Here is a 20,055-nt window from a genome sequence, read left to right on the forward strand (position 1 = left end):
CCAAAAAAATACACAACTTGTATCTGATTTTTTTTACAGAAGCACGTTTGCCTTCTTTCTTCTGTATAATAGTATCTTGTTACCCCCCTGTCTTTTGAGAGGTGTCGGTTTTGTTCTTGAACAGCTTGCTTTTAACATGATTCATTGGAGTAAACCCTGGCAGCCGATGTGAGGCAAGGGAAGAAGGAAATTAATAGTAGTAATAACTACACTTAAGGTGTGCAGTGTCTTCCTGTAGAAGTCTTGTAAATGCATTGCTGGATTAATTACAGCTTCATGATCAAAAGGGAAAGTTAAAGTAATTCATGCTGAATGCCAGTGCCAGAAGAATTTCCCCCTCTTCTTGGCTGTGTTCCTGCATCATGGTTCATGGCTGAGCATCCCCAGTCGTTTCAAGGACTAGTCTGAATTTGTGTATTTGCTCTCAAAATTGCCAGCTGAAAGCAAAATGTGATGAGAACAGTGTCAGCTGCATGTTTCAGAGCAGCAGTTTGTCTTTCTAAACCTAAGTGGTATAAACAGTCAGGCTTTAGTGTGGGCTTATATTTTATGGCACTGCATGTATATTGACAATGTGCAATTTGATTTTGTAGTGCGTAACAATACTTGTGAAGAATGCAAAGAGTCAGATAACAAGCAAACAGCTTCAAGTGTTGCTTGGCTTTGCTGAAGAAGACATTTATGATTCATCACGCCAAGCCACTGCCTTTGGTCTTCTCAAGGTATTTCTGTGCAGCAGGCCTATGGGTTCTGTGAGCCACTGGAATGACAGTGATTCTGCCTTATGATGAAAGACTGAACAATCTCACATCAGGATCAGGCCACAGAATGCTGTTAAGGCTCCCTGTTACCTAGGGGGTGGGGGGAAGCAGCAAAGCTTTCCTGTTTGACTTGTAGTCACTCTTGTTTGGGAGGCTGTTTTGTACACATATATATGAGGATGTATTTGAATCTGAGGATGTTTTTGCTGAAGAATTGACATCCCTGATCATTAGATCAGGTATTCTGTGGCATTCAAACAAAACAAATGCGGATTTGTAAGCAATCCTTCTACCTCTTTTTTGCCCATACCCCCTTTCCCACCACCCCTGTGTTTTTAAAGTTGCTCTGGCTACGTTTGAAGATCTGAAAAAGTCAGTGTTAATGTACCACCTGAGACCAGTGTAGTCGCAGGTTATGGTACTGCATCTCACACTGCGTGAGCAAAATAACATAACTTCAGTTGTGCTTTGAACATTTTTAGGCCATTTTATCCAGGAAACTGATTGTCCCTGAAATTGATGAAGTGCTGCAGAAGGTTGCCCAGCTGGCCATCACGGGTCAGAGTGAGCCGGTGCGAGTCCAGTGCAGGCAGGTTGGTAGAATGGAAAATCTCTTGTCTTAATTCACTTACAGGTGTCTAATGAGCTAGAGGGCTTAGTGTGGGCATCCCAGCTCACAGACATGTGCCTTAGCCCTGCTGAACCCCTAACCCCAAGTCCCATGCTTACTAATCCTTGCTCCCCTTGTTATCTGGCTGACTTCAGTTCTTGTGATAGCAGAATCACAGACTGCTTGCCATGGCATACCTTCAGAGAGTTGCTCATCAGCAGTGACATAGTCCCTCCTTTGGAGTCTCTTAGGCCCATGTAACGAAGAGCCTTGCCCTTTTCTGAATCCCAGCGGAAGAGAATTTGCCATAAATCCATGATTCCTTCCCACTACTTCCTCATTCTTTCCAAGCTAAAAGCAACCAAAAGGCAGAATTGGTTGCTTCTCTTCAAGCATTGGGATACAGATGCAGCAAGAGCTGTGCATTGCCATAGTTACAGGATGAATTTTGAGGACGCAGAATCTCTCAGTAACAGAAGCCTGCACAAATCACAGTAATGCTGTAAAGACTGATCTGGCAGTTGTCAAATCCTGCAGATCCTGTTCCAGGCACAGAGCTTGTGAGCGGTTGTTGACCCCTTAAACTTGATGCTCCATCACTAAATTTTCTTCATAACCTTCCTATAAACTGCTAACCTTCCCAATCTTTCCTGAGTGTTTCTTGTAACTCCCTTCTGTGTTGTCGTTTTTATCTTCCAGATTTATTTAAAATATATTCTGGACTACCCCCTTGGTGACAAGCTGAAACCCAATCTGGATTTCATGCTGGCACAGCTGGAGTGAGTTGATATTCCTGACATCGCTAGGAGAACAGAGCTTTGTTGCTTAAATATGTCTTCGGTGACCACCTTGTGTGCCAGGGGCTGTTGATGAGGAGCAGAGCATGTGGCTGAAGTCATGATTTTTCCTACCTCTGAAACACTTTCCTTTTTCATAGATGGGCTGTTTGATAAAGCAAGTCTTTTTTCTCCTCCCTGTTTCACAGTGGGTTTTGTTGTTCTTACCTGTTGTTAAGCAGAGGCTCTGTTGTGTACTTAGTGCTTAACCAGCTCCACTGGTTGTGAAACAGCTGAACTGGAAAATCCAGAAAGAATCAGGGAAGGTGCATTTATGTGAGTGCTGTCCCATGGCAGTGGTCGCCACTGCAGTTGCAGGCACAGTTGCTACTAACTGCACCAATGCAGCAGGAGCAGTGAGCCTGAAACCTCCTTCTGAGCAGCACCCCTCCCTTGCTCAAGGTCACAGTAATTTCCTGTGTTTCCCAGCTCCATGCTGGCTCAAGTTGACTAGCACCCTTTTTGCCTGTTTGTTGCCCTGTGCCCATTCTCTGAGAGTTGGAGCTGATGGGCCTGCTGCTTCTCTGCTCCTGAGTATCAGACCAGGTCTGGTAGATGTTATAGAAAGATCTTTATCGGTGTGTACTTCTAGAATTGGCCATTCTTGTAAATTGTTAGTAGCTTTCTAGAGTGTTAAGCCAGCCCTAACCGTTAATCATTTCCTCACAGGTACGAGTATGAAACTGGAAGGGAATCTGCACTGGAGATGATTGCGTACCTCCTGGACATGTTCCCACAGGTAATGAGCACCCCTTGGTGTTCCAAGCATCAAATAGTTACTGTGGCTTGCGGTAACAGCTTTTTCAGAGCAGTTTATTTTGGAAGCACTTGGTAGTTCCTCTTCTCTCTTATCATGAGCAGAACGTTCTCTAAAGAACGTGGCTTTACTCCAAAAGAGAAATGATATGCTGGAAAATTTGCAGTACTTCTTTATCTAATGTGCTCAGTCTGCAAGTAAAATAAAGCTCCGTCAGCTGGAGTTGGATAAACTTGATGGTGATTTATGCCAGGAAGAAACACAAACCAGTTTAGGAAAAAGGGTATGAATAGAAAGCGAAGTCTAGAGTTCTCTCACTGGAGGGGTTTCTCAACATTCCTGAGAGGTACTGTTGACTGAACTGGTGTGTGATGTACTGTATCTGTTTCTTGGCCTGACTGAAGAGGGAGGGGTTCTCAGTGAGGTGGATCAAAATGAAAGCTGAAGAATAACAGTGCATCTATGCAGGATAACATATGCAGAATGCTGCCTTGAAGCTCTGCAGCTGGAGCTTGACTGAGCATTCAGGAGACTGAGAGAAGTGCAATCAAGCAAAAATTTTGGAGGAAGTAAGAGAAATTCTGCACAGTAAGCTGTGCTTCACCACTGCCTGATTAGATTTAATATCTCAGCTTGGATGCGGCCTCTCTGTTAAGTAGCAAAGAACTGCTATCTTGAGAGAGGGACCTTTGGGCTGATTGCTGCAGTGCTGAGGGGCTTAAGCCTGTTTCAGTGAGAGCTGGGCATGATAATACCCTGTAAGGTCTGACACTCAACGTTGCTGTCCCAGGGACATGTTAGCAAGTCAGAGTCAGAGCAGGGCTGTGGCAGCCGTGCATTCCCTGTGTGTTCCAACAACTGGATCACCCCATCCTTTCAGCTGACGTACCTTGATGTGCACCCCACTCAGGGCTGACATTGTCCCTGCATGCAGTGTAACAAACGCCCTTCTTTTCCCCTTTAAATGCCAGAAGTTACTTGGGGGACCTGCAGCTGACTAATTGTTGTTCCTTTCTAGGATCTCCTTCACAAATACTGCGGGCTGTTTTTTCTCTCTCTTTGTATGATGATGATAAATGATGACTCTGCCAAATGCAAAAAGATGGCGGCTTTGACGTGTAAATCTCTCCTCAGTAAGATAAACAATGAAAAACAAGATCTGATGTTTTCGCTTGTCACAGAATGGTTTCACAGCAAGAAGGTATTCTTTGGTCTTTTTGCTGACCAGGTCTGAACTCTGCTTGGGGGCTGGGTACAATTAAAGCAAGTGAGAGATTCCTAGTAACAGGTTTGGTGGACTGGTGGCTTCAGCTGGACCTGACTTAGTAATTTTATGAAAGGAGTATGGGCAAGTGTAAGCTTAGAATAAAAGGAATTTAAAGCTGTACCTAGTGCCACAGCTCTTGGTGATAAGAAGAGCAAGAAATGGTATAGCTTCATAAAGCTGCACAAACGTAGGGAACTGCTGGTGCTGTAGGTCAGTCAGCCTACAGACTTCTCAGCTGCATTGTGCTGCTTTCTAACAGTCCCTCTTTTAGGTCAGGTATTTCACCAAGTGTAGTCTTCGCGCAGGTTAAAGTATTGAGCAAATTCCTTAAAGCACTTCTGATCCCAGTAACTGGCTTTTTGTGCTATCCTTAGCTCAGACTTGCCTCATTCTGTTGCCAGCAGCTGGAAGGTGGCAAACCTAGTCTTGCAGATCTCCATTTTGATCTGGGTGCCTGGGTGTTTCGTTATTCTCACACTGGAGTCATGTTCTGTCCCTCTACCCTAGTGGAGTAAGTGTTCTTCAACACTTCATCCTTTTCATCTCTATTGTGCTCAGTTCTGGTTTATAGCTGTGAGCCATCTGTTGTGTTGTAAAAAAAGTCAGAGTACAAAGTAGCCCCCAGAGCTTTGCAGCTGTGGAAACTGGGATGGAAAAGGCTTCTCAGCATTCAGTTTAGGGTGTGTTCCCATGCGTAACTTGTGCTGCCAGGTGCTTTTGTCCCTAACTGGCAGCATCTCCTTTCTCAGTAGTACTCTGAAAACCGTCTTCTCTTCAGATGCTGTTGCTATAGGCAAAAGTCAGGGTGGCTCCAAGCTCCTGCACGTGGCAGTTGCAGGATTTGATTATCAAGAAGTAACAAGGGGTGTTATTCTTTCTGTTGGCAGAGCTCCCACAGGAGGTTGGCTGCCCAGGCATGCGGTTTGTTCGTTGAAGTAGATGGAGTGATGTTTGAACGGCGGCTTGAAGCTGTTCTCACCTTGATTGAAAAAGAAATCAACCCAATTAAATTTGAAGATGTAAGTAATTTTTCCCTTGGAAAAGAGAGGCTCAGAAAAAGAGAATGAAGAAAATGAAAAAAGTAAAGAATTGTAGGAGAGATTTAACGGTTGGCTCTACTGTTTGGGACTGAGGAAAACCACAAAACACATACATTCGTTCTGAAGAGGACCTTTACTGACCTAGAACCATATTTTTTATCTGTAAGCCCAAATTTGATGTCATGTGTCACAGCACAAGGGGCAAAAGAACTTTGCAAAGCCACTAGGTCTAAGCCTGCAGCCATACTGTGTAACCAGCAGAGATACTGCTCCTTGCCCCAGCCTCTATCAAGATCTCTGTGGGTGGAAGGGATCCTTAAGACAGCCCTCAAGTCTCAGACTTCTGCTTTTTACCAGTCAGACTTGGGGGGTTGACAGCATGTAGCAGTATGTACGCTGAGGTAGCTTTCCCTGCTTCTGGTCTTTCCTGTGGTGCGGCTGGAGAGAAGGAACTTCTGGTTTCTGTTTAAAGTGGGGTTATAAAAACCACCATCAGAAAGAATGGCAGGGTGCACAGGTAGCACTGGGATGGGTTAGCATCTGTTTAGTTGGAAAAAAACTGACAATCACAGACAATATCCACTTAACTGGAAAATGTGTCTGCTGGCTGCAGAAATTTCTGTAGGCGTGGAAGGTCAAGAGTGCACCGCTTGTGACTGTCTGCTTTGTTCAGTGTTATCTACAGCTTTAGCTTTCAAAGGAGTTCCCTTCCTGTACGTCCTAGTGTGGTTTTGCTTTAAGAAAAAAATCTTTTTAGTGCACATCATTAACGCAGAATAACAAGGCTGCCTCAGATTCTGCTTGCCATGTGATGATCCCAAAGGGATCCCAGTCAGTGCCCCTGGGGGGTGGCCACATACATTACTGATGTGCAAGGGCAACATGCTGAACAAGAGAGAAGAACCTCAGAGTATGTAAATTGGCAAGAGATGAAAATAAAACACCTGCAGTGAGGAGAAATTCAGTGTAATCGCCCCCTGTGCTGTGACATGTAGGTAAAGCACTGAGTAGTTACATCAAGCCAGCTGGTGATTGCAGGCAGGGTGAGGACCTGAAGGCGATTCACTGAAACAGTGTTGTCATAACAGCGTGGGGCTTCCAAGGTGACACAGGCAAATCTCTGCTCAGCTTGGCTCTAATAATGAGAAGCAAATGTGTACAAATACGTGTACAGACATAAATGGTATACACTGTGAGTAGTTGCTTGCATTTAGAAACCTAACAGTTTGTTATAGTAATGTTCGCATAAAAAACAAGAAGAGTGATTCTAGGGACAGTCTGCTGCAGAGGTTCAGTCTCCAGAGGAAATGCCTTAGTGAAGCTGCTCCTCTTCTCCTTGTTTTGGGAATTGGGTACACGTCAGTCTTCTGTTTCTTTGCAGGGCTGATCTGAAATTCATCTAGTAGGGCAAATAAGCACTGTCTTCAGGCTTTCATAAGCATCTTTGTTGACTTGCTGGTTTTATTAGATAATGGAAGAGGAGGAAGAGAAGGCTGCAGATAGGCTGCTGTTCAGCTTTCTTGTGCTGGTAACAAAGCTCATCACAGAGTGCAACTTGATTCAGTTAACCAAGAACCGCGACGCTGTGAGCAGTATCTGGGGTAAGCATCGAGAATTATGACAGCTGTGTTACAAGGAAGATTCTTTGTGTGCCATGTGGTTTTTCACATCCTAATATAAACAACTGAACTTTGTTGTACAAGGTTTGCATGCTGCAGAGTGCTAATACGTGGCAGTTACTGGGCAGTGAAAGATTATGTTAATGGAAAAGGTTACCTGGTTGATGAAAACAAGATGCTCTCTGTCTCAGTTTCTGGGAAGTATTTTCTATTATCCCAAGAGCAAACAGTTGCAAACTATTGCTTGTTTGCCCATAATTACATCCTCTTGGATGAAAATGTTAGTTCTCTTGGGAAGGAGGTTTTCTTTATGAGACCATGCGTACCAGCCAGCAAGTGATGACACATGGTAATACTGCTGTTAATACTGTGTGTCTGCCAGGCTGTTAAAGCCCGGAGGTTATTTGATTCAAGCAATTTCTCTGAGTGAGATTGCACAATATCAGGCTGGCTTATTGGCATTTTATTGCCTTGGGTTTAATTGCTTCGTTTGCTGCTATCAGAAGTTTAGTCTTTATAGAGTTCAGCCTGCCAGGTGCCTTCAGTGAGACAGGAGATAACCTTATCTCAGTATATCCAGCATTGCTTGGTGATGTGCAGCTTGGACAGAGGGGGGACAAGAGGGCAATTCCATCTCTTCTCTGAAGCATCCTCAGCCTCTGTCCAGTGGTTCAATGTGACCATCTGCAGCAGGGCCAGCTCACCAGAGTCTCACAGCAGCCAGTCCCCAGACATCATGGGCAGATAAGCTGTGGCACCGAGTCCCTGAGGAGACCATAGTTGCTGCAGAAACATGACTTGTCAGCCAGGATCAGAGCAAGTGTCTTTTTGTGCCGTGCCCACTTTTTCTGCCCAGTTGCCAACACTTTCTAGCAAAGGCCCCATCTTCGGATGTTTGTAAGTGCTGTGGGTGCATTCAAGAGTGCCTGGTCACTGGGGGGACATTAGGGTGACCTGTAGCTTTTTGTCACGCTCTGGTTTGGCTGGATAGAGTTGCTAGGAAGTCTGATTACGTTCTAAGCACATAAGCACTGTTCATTTTCTTTGTGTTTTTATTGTAGCATGTGCTGTAGTAATTCTGGAGGGACCCAGTTCTTTTTCTGCTCTCACTGGGCCAGTTCCTATGCTGAAAGAGGTTTTCTTTCCCCCAGGTCATGTCCAGTCTCACCTGTGGTATCCTCACAGCTGGGTCTGGCTGACAGCTACTGAGATCTTTGGCTTGTTGTTTGCATCTTACAAACCAGAAGATCTTGTCAACAAGTGGAGGGAAAGAAAGGCAGGCAAGAGGAAAAAGATGTCAGCAGAGCTATCTGCATCCACAGTCTTCTTGACTGCTGAACTGGACAAAAAGGTAACGATGTCTGTTACTACTCCTGCCCCGCTGTCCATACCCATTCCCTGGCTGAGACATAAAAGTAGTGTTGCAGTTTGGTATGCACATTTCTCTTTAGTTGCTTGTCGGCTGCCTAATCCTCATCGCTTAAAGCATATGAGGAGGTGTCTCTAATGCTGGGAGGGGGCTTCTCTGGGGTCTTATTCTCAGCAGCACAAAGATTCCCCTTCTAGGCTGCAAGATGCAGGCAGAATTTGTGTTGAGCTGAATCCTTGGCCTCTGCTGGGAACTGGCCTTTGAGGAATGCAAAACATTGCTTTGAATTTCTGCTGCTGGCTCCCTTTCGTGGAGTAATTTCCTTCTTTTTCCTCTTGCCAGATGAAGGAACTTGCATTTGCATTCTGCCATCAGCTGCAGTCCAAGTTCCTGGACCTGTCTCTGGGAGAGCAGGTAAGAGCAGAGCAGGTCTGGCACTGCAGGAGGGCACAGAGCTGGCCCTGGCCCATGAGGGAGTGTTACGTCCTAGTTGGGACAGCAGCACTGCTGCCGGGTGGTGGTTCAGGGCAAATCCACCGTGCGGGGCCAGCTGCTCTGTGCTGAGGGCATCTGCTCAGATGCATGTCTCCGAGGGGCCAGAAAAGTTCCCCTTGTGGTGTCAGCCTGCTGGAATTGATGAGGGGTGGCAGGGACAGAAAGGGGAAGCACCATGCAGGGCAGAACTGGGGTCCCTTCTGTCAGGGAGAGTCTGGCTCTGCAGCCCAGGCTGGAGCAGGTTGGGTAACCACATCCTGGAGCAGGGATCCAGATCACTGGTTCCCTGTAGCTGCACTGGAACCCTGACTGCTTGCTTAGTCCAGCTTTATGCTGTAGCTTGAAGGTCTGATTCTACTGTGAACCTGCTCAGAGGTTTCCTTGTGGAGAGCCAGAGGCGAAGACAAAAGGAGCAGCCCTGCCTCGGGACGTGCTGGAGCCCCAAAGGCGCAGTAGCTTATGGGGAAAGGCTCCCAAACTGCAGGATATTGAGGTGGGCCTTCCTGTTACATGCTCTGTCACATGGCTCACATGGCAGTGGGTGAGGCCATTACAGCTTCCTGGGTTGGCAGGTTCATTTTTGAGATCTAGCCTTGGCTCTTACATGCCCTGGTGCAGACAAATGAGGATACCCACAGTGACCAACTACTCTCTTTTCACATTTCAGGTTATAAAGAATTTGCTTTTTGTGGCCAAAGTTGTTTACTTGCTAGCCCCTGCCTCAGAAGAAGGTAAAGAGGCTGAAAGAGAACTTGGCTGCGAGGTGGAAGAGCGGGAGGCCTCAGAAGATGAGGAAGAGAAAGACACTTCTGCTCAAGGAGAGGGAGAAAGAGAGGAGACGGAAGAGAAAGGCCAGCCAGCCACATTGCTGTGGTTAATGAAGAAGCTCTCTCTCATGGCAAAGCGAGAAGCCGCGTATTCTCCTAAGGTCCCTTTAAAAGTAAGAACAGTGTTAGACAAACCGCTTTTGATGCAGTAGGCACTTCCACAGGCGTGCTGCTGTGGCCTTTTGCTTCCAGCTGCAGAGAGTGCTGAGAGCTGGTGTTAAAGCGAGGATTAGTAGGTGCCAAAGAAACAACATGCGTTTCAGTTCAGGATTCTCAGGAGAGGCTTGTGCTAGTCTGTTTCTCCTTGCTGATGCTTCTAGCCTTCTTGTGGGGTGGTGGAAAAGTGAGTAAACCCAAAGGCACTGAGTTGAAGGGGGCAGAGCACTGCCTTTGAAAGCCCAAGAGTGCTAGGTTCATGCAGGCAGGAGAATGGCGGTGTGAGGTTACTTGCTAGGGGGTGGGAGAGTGTCAGGAAAAGCACTGCGCTTCCTCGTGGGTCAGTTAGAGAGGCTGCCTGCCGTAAGACCTTGTAATAGCAGCGCTTGTCTGACTCCAAGTGTCCGAAACGCCACCTTGTGTGTTGAACAGTGATGCACAGCGCTCCTGTAGCAGTTCAGTTAGGCAGTGTTCTTCCAGCATTCCTTACCTCATGTCCCATGTGCTCACTTTCAGAGAAGCTGCATCTTTAAGTTCCTGGGAGCAATCGCGGTGGATCTGGGGAAAGACAGGATCAAGCCCTACCTCCCAACAATCCTCACCCCTCTGTACAGGGAGCTGAACAGCACCTATGCGGAGCAAGGTAAGTGATTTCCCTCGCAAAGAGGAAAGTATGTCGGAGCTGTGTCATTCCTTTTGTCTGTTGAGGCATAGACGCCATAATCGGTGAGTTTCACCTACTTGCAGTCTAACTGAAATAACAGGAAAGGGAGTATATGACAACTGGAAAATTAAGTGTTGACAAGACTGGCATCAAGTCAGGCAGGCTCCTGCATGCAAGCGGGTAAAGCTTCACCATGTGATGTAGTGGAATGAGTGTAGCACTCAAGGGCAGACTCATAGTGGCAAGACCCGTTTCAGAGAGGAACAGAGCGTGGGTCTTAAGGCAGGCAGAACGAGACTGCTGCTAAGTGTCATTGGTTTTGAATTGCCATGTTAAACCTGCTCTAAGGCTTAGGGGCACGAAGATCCATGCCTTCTGGTTAAAAGTGTTTCGGTTCCAATGTAAAATAGGGTGTGTTTTATGGCAGCTTGTTATTACTGTAGGGCAAGGGACTGTACAAGTTGGAATTGCCGGTTTGCTGGTGGTTGCTTGACATTTTCCCCAAACTCATCCTTCTGAAATGGAGAAAACGACCTTCAGTGTGCGGCCTGTGTGCGCAGTGGCTGAAAGAGTAACCTTTGCAAGTAGGGGAAAGGGAGCTGTGTGCAGGCAGGTGTATACCTGTGAACTGTGTACAGAACTTCTCCCTTCCTCCTGAATGAGTCCAGGTCACTCTGTCCTGCTAGATACTACCTGAGCAGGAAGAGTTGTTTCTCCCTGGAGATCTATGTTTGTTTAAAAGATTTAAAGAAACCATACCTGGTGGATGAAAGACAAACCAACTTCCCATTTAACACAAGTATCTTGGCTTAAGAGGAAGACAGTGGTGTTTAGTTAACACATTTTCATGAACCAAGTCAAGCAGAATCCAGTGTCGGGAGAAGAACAGAAAGCAAACCAAAGTATTATTCTAAATCTGTGGTTTATATATGCCATGAAAATTCAGTGTGCAGCACACTGCATCCTCACATCTCAGAAAGGATAGAAAAGAACTGAAAAAAAAAAGTTAAAAACCTTGGAGGATAGTAGCAGTGTTCTAGGTAAGGAACAGCTGCCTTAGCTACCATTTATTTTTTAGCTAAGCAATTCAAGAGACTTGGAAAAGATACGGTAAAGAGTGGCAGTATTGGGAGTGGATAGAGATCAACTTTTTGCTTTCTCTGCCAGCACAAGAACCATGAGCCTTCAAATGATTTTTTCAGAAAAATTGCAGAGATGTTTTTTCGTATGATAGGGGATGTAGACCTTGGGAACTTGTAACTGAAGGATATGGAGGCAAGCAGCTTGCATAAGGTTCTCTCTGGTGGCTGTACAAGCGCTTGGAAGTAGGATCTGTTGGAAGACATTTCCCCAGAGTTTTCCCTTAGCACCTCTTTATAGCCTTCCTCCCAGTATCTTTTTTCCCCCCCCCCTAGCGATTGTAGTAACTAACTAGTGATTGTAACCATTAAGATAGCCCTTACTGTGTGTACTAGACAAAGATGTTGACCGACAAGGCTGGAATCATGTTTCTAACAAAGCCTATTCCAAAAGGGCCCAGGTGGCTATCTATATACAGCAAGCCGCTTTTAATAACACCTGGCATACCCTTATCCCTCTGAAAAAAAATAAATCCTTCTCAGAAGCATTGTTTTTAGTTTGCCTGTGTGAAACACCACTTGTCCTCTGGGAAAGCTGGTAAAGAACCAGCAGCTTCCACAAGCACCTCTGCTGTGGTCTCTACAGATATTGTGCAAGATGAATCAGTACAGTTGTCCTTTAGTAAAGGCAGAGGAATCCTTACTGGGCCGTTAGCTATCATTCCATATGCTGAAAAGACAAAGCAAATTAATTCTGTTTTATTAGATCCAACACTGAAGAACCTTGCCCAAGAAATCATAGAACTGCTCAAGAAGTTAGTTGGACTGGAGGATTTTTCGCTTGCCTTTTCTTCTGTGCAGAAACAGGCCAATCAGAAAAGAGCAATGAGGAAAAAGCAGAGGGCCTTGCAGGTAAGCTTCTGCCTTCTCTTCTGGAAAAAAGGGGTTTTTCTGAAGGCTTGAGAGCTGACCAGGAAGGTGAGTTGGAGAAAGAACTTCATCCTGCATTGAGGCAGTTTCAGTGTTTCATTTCTAAAACTTCCCAAGAAACTGTTCAAGATCAGCCTGAAGAACACTGGTAAACCTGGGCAGAGCAGCCTCAGTTTTGAGGAGCCTAAGAAAGCATGTGTGTTGACTTACCAGCCACCAGTTTCTAAGGAAGTAGCTGATGTTTACAGGAACAATTTGTTTAGTTACAACTAACAAACATCTTGTTTTTCACTAGACTGTTGCAAACCCTGATATCGCTGCAAGGAGGAAGCTGAAGAGACACAGGAATAAAGCGGAAACCAGGAAGAGAAAAATAGAATTCCTGCGCCCTACCCATAAGGCCAAGAGACCTCGAAGTCATGCACTGAAAGATTTAGCAATAGTGGAATGAAGAGGTTTTTCCTTCTGGGAGGATTAGTTTATAAAAAGCTAAAATTTACTTTAAAAAAATTACATATTTGTATTTATTAGTATTTTTCCATGTCCTGGTTTTCATCTGGGACCTTAAATAAATAAAAGCTCTTCAGTTTTTTCAAACCTGTATATTATTTACCAGAGCACATATTGTTGAATAGACAACCACCATGATCTTTTATATTAAATTTTAGTTCATTTTTAAAAGATGGGTTATGTGATGACTGCATTTGTGCCTGTGAACATCCTAGCTCCTGAAGACAAAACAGTCTGCCTCCCAGCTTTGATCTGTTTCAGTTTCTGCAGCTGTACTGAATAACTTACTGGCAGTTCTGGCTAAGCTGAAAGAAGAGGAGTAACAGCTCATGAAGGTGGAAGTTACATTCAAATTAAAGTATTGTATTGAAGGCTTTTTTTCCTTTCAGAAAACCAATGCTATGCTAACAGCTAGAGGTGCGCTTGTTATCTCCATTGCTGTACTGCATTGTAAAAGCACATCTACACTGAAGGATCTGAAGCATAACAACCTCAGCTTAAGAAAACCTCTTTAAATGCTCAGTTTTCTGGCTGTTAGAACTGGCAGCAGTTGAACTTGCTTACAGAAACAAGCATCACACTTATGAGTACAGCTGACAGTTCCGGATTTTATTAGTGTTTTAATTACACCAATATAGTAGCCACTCACACTTAAAACCAAGGGCAGGGGAAGACAAAACAAACTCTGCCAGGCAGTAAGACTTTCACAGAAATAAAGAAATGGAATATCATGATGTACATAGGCATTCGCTTGGTTCAGTTTTACAGTTCAAGAGAGGCATCCACATTACAGGAGTCTGTCCTATTTACAAGTAGTTGTGGCCTGAAAGTACTTTACCGCCAAAAGAAGTATGTGGATATAGCTGAAACGTCTTTGCAATGGTCAGCTTTGTATCACTGCCTGCTCTTCAAGGCCTCCACCAACCTAGGAAAAAAGGTTAAATCAGTTTACTAAAAAGTCATTTCAATTATGTTGAAATATTTCCAAGAAAAAGCTACTCTTTCTTCTAACGTAGACTCTTGTCTTATGTCAGTCTTGCACAGATCCAGTCTTAAAAAATAAAACAAACCCAAGAGTAAAAGACATTTTTCTAATGAAGCTAGTATAAATTAGACTGTTCACTCACCACTCCATTGCTTCATCAAGCCCTGTGCCTTTAGTTGCAGAAGTTTTGAATATCTGCCATTTTCGGTCCTTCAAAGCTGGTAAGCCAAGTGCATTTGCCATTTCTGTGGGAGTCATGGCCTGTTCCATGTCCTGCTTATTTGCAAACACCACCAAAATGGCTTTCTTCAGCTCTTCTTCCTAAAAATAGGGAAATCATGCAAGATGTTGCAGAGACTTTTACTGAATTTATTTAAGCAGAGAAAACCCATAGAATGAAAAGAAGTTCCAGCAGCTCTCAAATAATTTTCAGTTTGCCAGTTTTGTTCTTTAGGAAATTCTTCAGTGAAAAAATGGTACGCACTTTCAACTCCAGCATGATACCACTTAGGTGCAATTCAAAACACGGTAGTTATGTCTGTTACATTATGAAACAAGCTGGTGGTTGGATTTAATAAGGTGTATCAAAAAGTTTGCAGGAATGTGGGAGGAAATACAAAGTTTTGCTCATCATCTTACCTTGTTCTATATATCCTACTATGTTTTGAAACTGAAGATCATACTAATTACTGTTAATGCTTCAGGGCCTGATTTTGCCACCACTGAAGTACTGAGCAGCTGCCCTTGCAGACAGATACATTTCCATATGACCAAAAGGCTACCTGTAACTTACTGCCCAGACAGTGCTGCATGAAACTATGAAATATCTGCAGTGTACTTTGTGCTTTTCAGTCAGAAGTGCTGCACGGGCTCATTCTGAAGTTTCACAAGTAAAGCTGAGCTTCATTTGGTTCACTAAATCAAATTTCATATTCACTCCAAAAAGGCTTTGATTTCTCAGCTTTTGATACAATTGTCATCGTTTTCTTACCTCCAACATAGCAACAAGCTCTGATTTTGAAGTGCCAATTCTGTCCCGATCACAGCTGTCCACTACATAAATGACTGCATCTGTATTTGAATAGTAACACCGCCAGTATGGCCTGTAGAAGAAAGGTAAGTTCCAGTCATGCAATTTGCACTTTTAAGCAGTCCTTTTCAGCCAGATGCAGGGGTGGGGAGTGTAGCAGCCTTAAAACAGGGGAAGGACACAAGTGCTGGGGACAGACTTATTTGGGAATCAGCCTGCAGGACATCAGGTCCGTAACTGTGGCACAGGGCAGAAAGGAAGTTTAAACACACAAGCTTCTGCCATAGGTAATCATTATGGCATTACAGTCACCAAAGGAGGATAAAATGAGAAATCTTAAATGACTAATTTATACAGGCAAGTAACAAACAAGGCTGAAACCACCATTTTCAGAATTACCTAACTGAAACTAAAAAGGGAAGGAACCTGCACCTTACTAACTACACTGGACTTTACTACCAAGCATTCAAAAAGGAATCACAAAAAGATCATACGTGGGTACTGAAGAGATCACTACAATTACGTATATAATGACTGACTGCAAAACTTGTAACGCTTGCTGAAAAATTATCATCTGCAACTAAATGCTACTTCCTAGCTTTGCATTCTTAAGAATATTTAAATGTATTTTGGGGTTTACATCACTCACTTCCCTCGTTCTCAGAATGCTACACAATTACCTACTACTAAGTAGATTTGTTTTTCAAAGTAAAACTGTGTACAAATGAAAACGTTCACTTCTTTCTTTCCAATCCGTTTACTAACTGAATTCTGAACAGAACGAAGTGCAACAGATGAAAGTGCTCTCCTGCCAATGGGCTGGTTTTAAAACTTAATCCATTTTCAGAAGTGCCAGCTAGAAGAACTCCAAGAACGCAGTACTTTTTAGAGAAATTTAATTATATCTTTTGATTTTAAGAGATCTACTACCTTATGCTTGTCTGTCCTCCCAAGTCCCAAACTTGAAATTTCAGATTCTTGTACGTCACTGTCTCCACATTGAAGCCAATGGCTGAAACAAAGTTAAAGAAAAATCACCAACAGTGGAATTGTTTATTTTTCTGAATAACATTACAGCACTTCAGTTTAAAATTTTCAGGCCTGAAAATTATCAGTAGTTACATTATGAAGTTCATGCCCTTTGCAAAGACATCCCAACATTTATGGCTCAAAATAACATAATTTTTTTCTTTGAATAACAAAAGCAAATTGTAAACACATTGTAGAGATTTGTAACAAAAGCCAAGGTTGTTAAAAATGGATGGAAGGGTGCCTGAAATCACCACAACAGAGCAAGCGCTAAAAGAATGGCCTCTTTTGATAACCAAGCACACAACTGACAGCAATAAAATACCAAGGAATGTTTCCTTTGTGTCAGCACCAGAACTGTGTTCTCATAAGACCACAGCAGAACCAGCTTCTCAGCAGCAGACCTACCTGACACTCTGATATCTGGAAAATGGCAATAAGGTTACAACATACTGCATGTCATTCCTTTTCCTGCCAGCCCAGAGAAACACAACACAGGGAAGTGAATGATGGACACAGACTGCCTAAAATTTATGGCAGCTGAAATAAGCAAAGCCCTAGGGCTAAAAGATTATGGCATAGTAAACTGCTGGCTTCTAAAGGGCAAAAAAAGACCTGACCAAAGTCAATTCATTACGGCCATTCAGGAGGAACCCAAGAGACATGACAGGGACTCAAAAAGCCAAGCATCCTTTGTTCTTGACGTTACACAGAGTGATCGTGGCCAGACCACTTCAGCGCACACACACTTCGGTGTTTGTAATAAGTGAGCAGGGCTGCATGAATGCCAAGACAACCGGTGAAATCAGGTATGTTTTTTTAAGCATCATCTCCTTCCATGAGATCTCACACCAAGTTTTGTTATACCTTCTACATAAAGTTAAACAATCTGATTTCTTCTTCTTCTCTGTGTTAAAAGTTTATATAACAAACTGAAGACCCTTGTCAAAAAAAAGAAAAATAGGTACGACTTACTGACACCATCCCAATGTACCATAATAATGATCTCTAAAATTTGCATGACAGCTATATTTAGAGACAAACAGCTTACACAGTCAACAGTGACCATCTACTGAACGTTTACCTATCAAGAAAAGCCTGCCAAATCATGGTAGAAATCTTAAGGTCAAATACTTTTTGCATTCAGCAGGGCAACGTAAAATACTCCTTTAGGCAGTGCTTCTATAGCATGCTGTAATACTTCTATGCAAGAAAGTTCTTAAATACAACAGTGCAAGGCTCCTACAAAGTAAGGTCCTTTTGTTTACGAAGGAAGCACACAGCGAGTTCAGCTGACAGCTTATGGATTAAAGCTACAGGCAAACTGGCTATTTTCACTAAGGGACTGATCACTTACTCGGAATGGTGGTAACAACTTCTCCAACTTGTAACCTGTAGAGAATTGTTGTTTTTCCTGCTCCATCCAGTCCCAGGATGAGAATCCTCATCTCTCTAGTTCCAAACAAACTGGAAAAGATGGTGGAGAAAAAGCCCCCTACAAAAACCAGAACACAAAAGATGTTTTGATTTCAGCTAACAATATGGAAGATACGGAAAGGCAGACAGATCAATCACATTTCTTACTGGGCAACAATATATTTTCTCCGGTGAAAACAGAGAAATCTAGGTTGTAACCTAGATACCTGTGTGCTGAACTACATTTATTTTCCTGCTGTTTATGCTGCTATTTTATGCTAGCTCAACCCAGCAAAATCATGTTGCAGCAGCACCAAGCTTCCTCTGTGTGGTTAGGAATTTTTCCCCCTTTTCTCTCATATGCCAGAACTTGAGCCAACTACTTTCTGTCTGTATATAACACTTATATTTTCAATACAAGAGACTATACAATCACAGGAAAGAACTCCTTCTGATGTTTACCGTTTCCCTAAAGGACCATCCACTTCTTTTCTTGTATGAATCAGTAGGTACATGTTAAATCACAGTCCATTACAAACTATGAAACTGCACTAGATTAAGTACACGAATGCTACAGAGAAATCTAGGAGCTGATTTTAAATGCCTCTTTCCCCCCTTTTTTTTTCTTCCCAAAACTGGCTTGCCCAAACATCTCATTTATTCTTTAAATGCATGGAAGACTACTTGTGGCCAGACTAGTATCTGATTTCCACTTATTAGATGTTTAAGTGTAGAAAGAATACTAATGTTGTAAGCCAGTAAAATGTTATTTTTCCAATTATTTTTATAAATATACCTAATACTAAATAATAATTTTTTTAATCCACCTAAACCCTGTAAAAGGTAATGAAACACCAAAGAAGCTAAAATCACATGTGATACCTACATCGCAGAAGAGGCAAATGAAAGATTTGCAACCAAAGTCTTACAGAAGAAGATTTTGATAAAAATTATTCCCAGCGTTTGCCTTTCCAGGGGAAGTAGGGAGCAACGAGCTGCATGCTTATACCTAAGAAGGAGTTCACACCGGTAACAGGCTGTGGGCCTGGAGACCAAGGGCAGGTGTGCGGGCCCCTCTGCGGGCGGGTGTGCGTGGTGCTGCTCGGGGCGCTGCTGCCCGTGCGACAGGCACAGTGCCCGCGCAGAACCGAGCTGCAGAAGGTGTTCCAATAGATACAGCCCAAGTAAAAGGCTACCGGGCGACCCACGGAGGCCTAGGCGCTAACAGCTCTCCTCTTGGTAACCTGCTCGCCGCCAGACACCTCCCGCGCCCTCCTTACACTGCAACCGGCTTTTCCCGCACACCAAAACGCTGCCCCAATACACCTGTAACAGAACCGGTGACTGTCCACCGCCCAGCCCCCACACCCGGGGCCTCCTGCCGTTCCACCTACTTTACTTGCTGTTCTTCACAGCTCCCTTTCCAATTAATTCCTTGCCAGCAACCCGTTACGGGCTGAACTAACACAGCCGCGCCTTCGGAGCACGGAAGCGCTGCGCTCCGACCGACGGCAACTCCCGGCAGCACCGAGCGGCCGAAACGCCGCCCCGAGCGCCCCAGGGAGCGGGCCCACTCCGCGCTGCGAGCCCGGGAGGGGGCAGCGGGCAGCGACCGCTCCCGCCGCCGCTGCCGGGCAGAGATCGCGGCCCGCAGGCGCCCCCTCCCCTCGCCCCGCCGCGTTCGCCACCCACCCGGTCGGCTGCGCCGCTCCCACTCCCGCTCCGCCCTCCCCCGCGGGCCACTCCGGCCCCGTCTCCACAGGCCGCCGGGGGCGGGGGGCCCCTCGCGCCGCTCCACGGGCCGCCGCGCCCGCGCGCCGGGGCCCGCCGCCTCGCGCCAGCCGCGGCCCCGCCTCTCCCCGCCGCGCCCCGGGCCCGGCGCCGCGCGCTGAGGCCGCCGGCGCCGCCGCCCGCTCCTCACCCATGCCGAGCCGCTACGCCGCGCCGCGGGCGCCCCGTCCCGCTCCGCTCCGCCGGCCCTGGCACCGCCGCCCGCAGGCTCCACGTCGAACGCCGCGGCGAGTAAACGAGGCGCTGCCCCCGCCCCCCCCGCGGCCTCGCCGTTTCGACACGGAGCCGAGAGGCGCCCGCCCGCTCTCAGCGAGCAGGGGCAGGGCTGCGCGCGGGCCCCCGGCGCGGGCATACCGGGCGGGGGTGGGGGGGGAAGGGGGGGACACGAAAGGTGTGACCCAGCGGCCCGGCGGGAGCGGTGGCGAATCTGCGCCGGCGGAAGAGCGGGTCCGGGGGGCGGCGCTGAGTCCGCGCGTGCCTCGGGCGGGGCTTCCTGCCGCACGCCGGGACTGGCGCACGCGGCTGGAGGCAGGCGCCGGGTCACGCCCCTCCCGCCCTGCTCCGAAAACAACGAAACCGAATAAATAAAGAGAGCGAGAGAGCGTGTGTGAGAGTGTGTGTGTGTCTGTGTGTCAAAAGCCAAGGAACTTTATTTGCCCAACAATAAATCTGCGAATGCAAAGGAGAGAGAGCGAGAGATAAGGAGAGAAAGGAAGGCAAGAAAGGGGAGGGATCAGAGCGACAGCTACCCCCACCCCGGAGCTACGGTGTCCCAACAGTCCGATTCGTTTCCAAGCCCGGTGGGGAAACGTTCTGTCCCATGTTAGTTGGCTCCGTTTTTTACAGAGTTGTTACAAGCTGTTCTGCTCAACCACACCCCCCAC

The 20,055-nt window shown here is 45.6% G+C and overlaps 2 protein-coding genes across 3 annotated transcripts in view; one reads left to right on the top strand and one right to left on the bottom strand.

The window, feature by feature from the left end:
- The window catches only part of UTP20 (UTP20 small subunit processome component), a 64,914-nt gene extending 51,907 nt beyond the window's left edge, over positions 1-13,007 (top strand). Inside the window, exons 50-62 of the mRNA XM_040597069.1 lie at positions 594-722; positions 1,244-1,354; positions 2,071-2,150; positions 2,877-2,946; positions 3,983-4,165; positions 5,119-5,250; positions 6,740-6,872; positions 8,042-8,241; positions 8,602-8,673; positions 9,422-9,694; positions 10,254-10,380; positions 12,247-12,392; positions 12,706-13,007. Of these exons, the coding sequence (XP_040453003.1) occupies positions 594-722; positions 1,244-1,354; positions 2,071-2,150; positions 2,877-2,946; positions 3,983-4,165; positions 5,119-5,250; positions 6,740-6,872; positions 8,042-8,241; positions 8,602-8,673; positions 9,422-9,694; positions 10,254-10,380; positions 12,247-12,392; positions 12,706-12,861 (1,812 nt within the window). The 3' untranslated portion in view covers positions 12,862-13,007. The remainder of the gene's footprint in view (positions 1-593; positions 723-1,243; positions 1,355-2,070; positions 2,151-2,876; positions 2,947-3,982; positions 4,166-5,118; positions 5,251-6,739; positions 6,873-8,041; positions 8,242-8,601; positions 8,674-9,421; positions 9,695-10,253; positions 10,381-12,246; positions 12,393-12,705) is intronic.
- Positions 13,008-13,508: 501 nt separating this feature from the next.
- On the bottom strand, positions 13,509-19,432 carry ARL1 (ADP ribosylation factor like GTPase 1). Of its 2 annotated transcripts, none has more exons than XM_040597070.1 (6): positions 19,302-19,432; positions 17,322-17,459; positions 15,866-15,947; positions 14,897-15,008; positions 14,048-14,226; positions 13,509-13,845 (listed from the first exon to the last, which is right to left on the bottom strand). In XM_040597070.1, exons 1-6 carry the CDS (start codon positions 19,303-19,305, stop codon positions 13,815-13,817), a joined length of 546 nt encoding a protein of 181 aa, XP_040453004.1. In that variant the 5' UTR covers positions 19,306-19,432; the 3' UTR covers positions 13,509-13,814. The 2 variants fall into 2 exon arrangements, with proteins under 2 accessions (XP_040453004.1, XP_040453005.1); XM_040597071.1 differs by lacking the exon at positions 19,302-19,432 and adding an exon at positions 18,780-18,887.
- Positions 19,433-20,055: the final 623 nt, after the last annotated feature.

The sequence above is a fragment of the Falco naumanni genome, chromosome 5, assembly GCF_017639655.2.
Source record: "Falco naumanni isolate bFalNau1 chromosome 5, bFalNau1.pat, whole genome shotgun sequence".
Taxonomy (NCBI): domain Eukaryota; kingdom Metazoa; phylum Chordata; class Aves; order Falconiformes; family Falconidae; genus Falco; species Falco naumanni.

What these genes read in the sequence shown, in the direction of transcription:
- ARL1 (XM_040597070.1), bottom strand. An exon ending in AGTTGTTACCACCATTCCGA is followed by an intron (nt 15,948 to 17,321) that starts GTAAGTGATCAG and finishes ACTTTGTTTCAG; the next exon opens with CCATTGGCTTCAATGTGGAG. An exon ending in GGAGGACAGACAAGCATAAG is followed by an intron (nt 15,009 to 15,865) that starts GTAGTAGATCTC and finishes TTTCTTCTACAG; the next exon opens with GCCATACTGGCGGTGTTACT.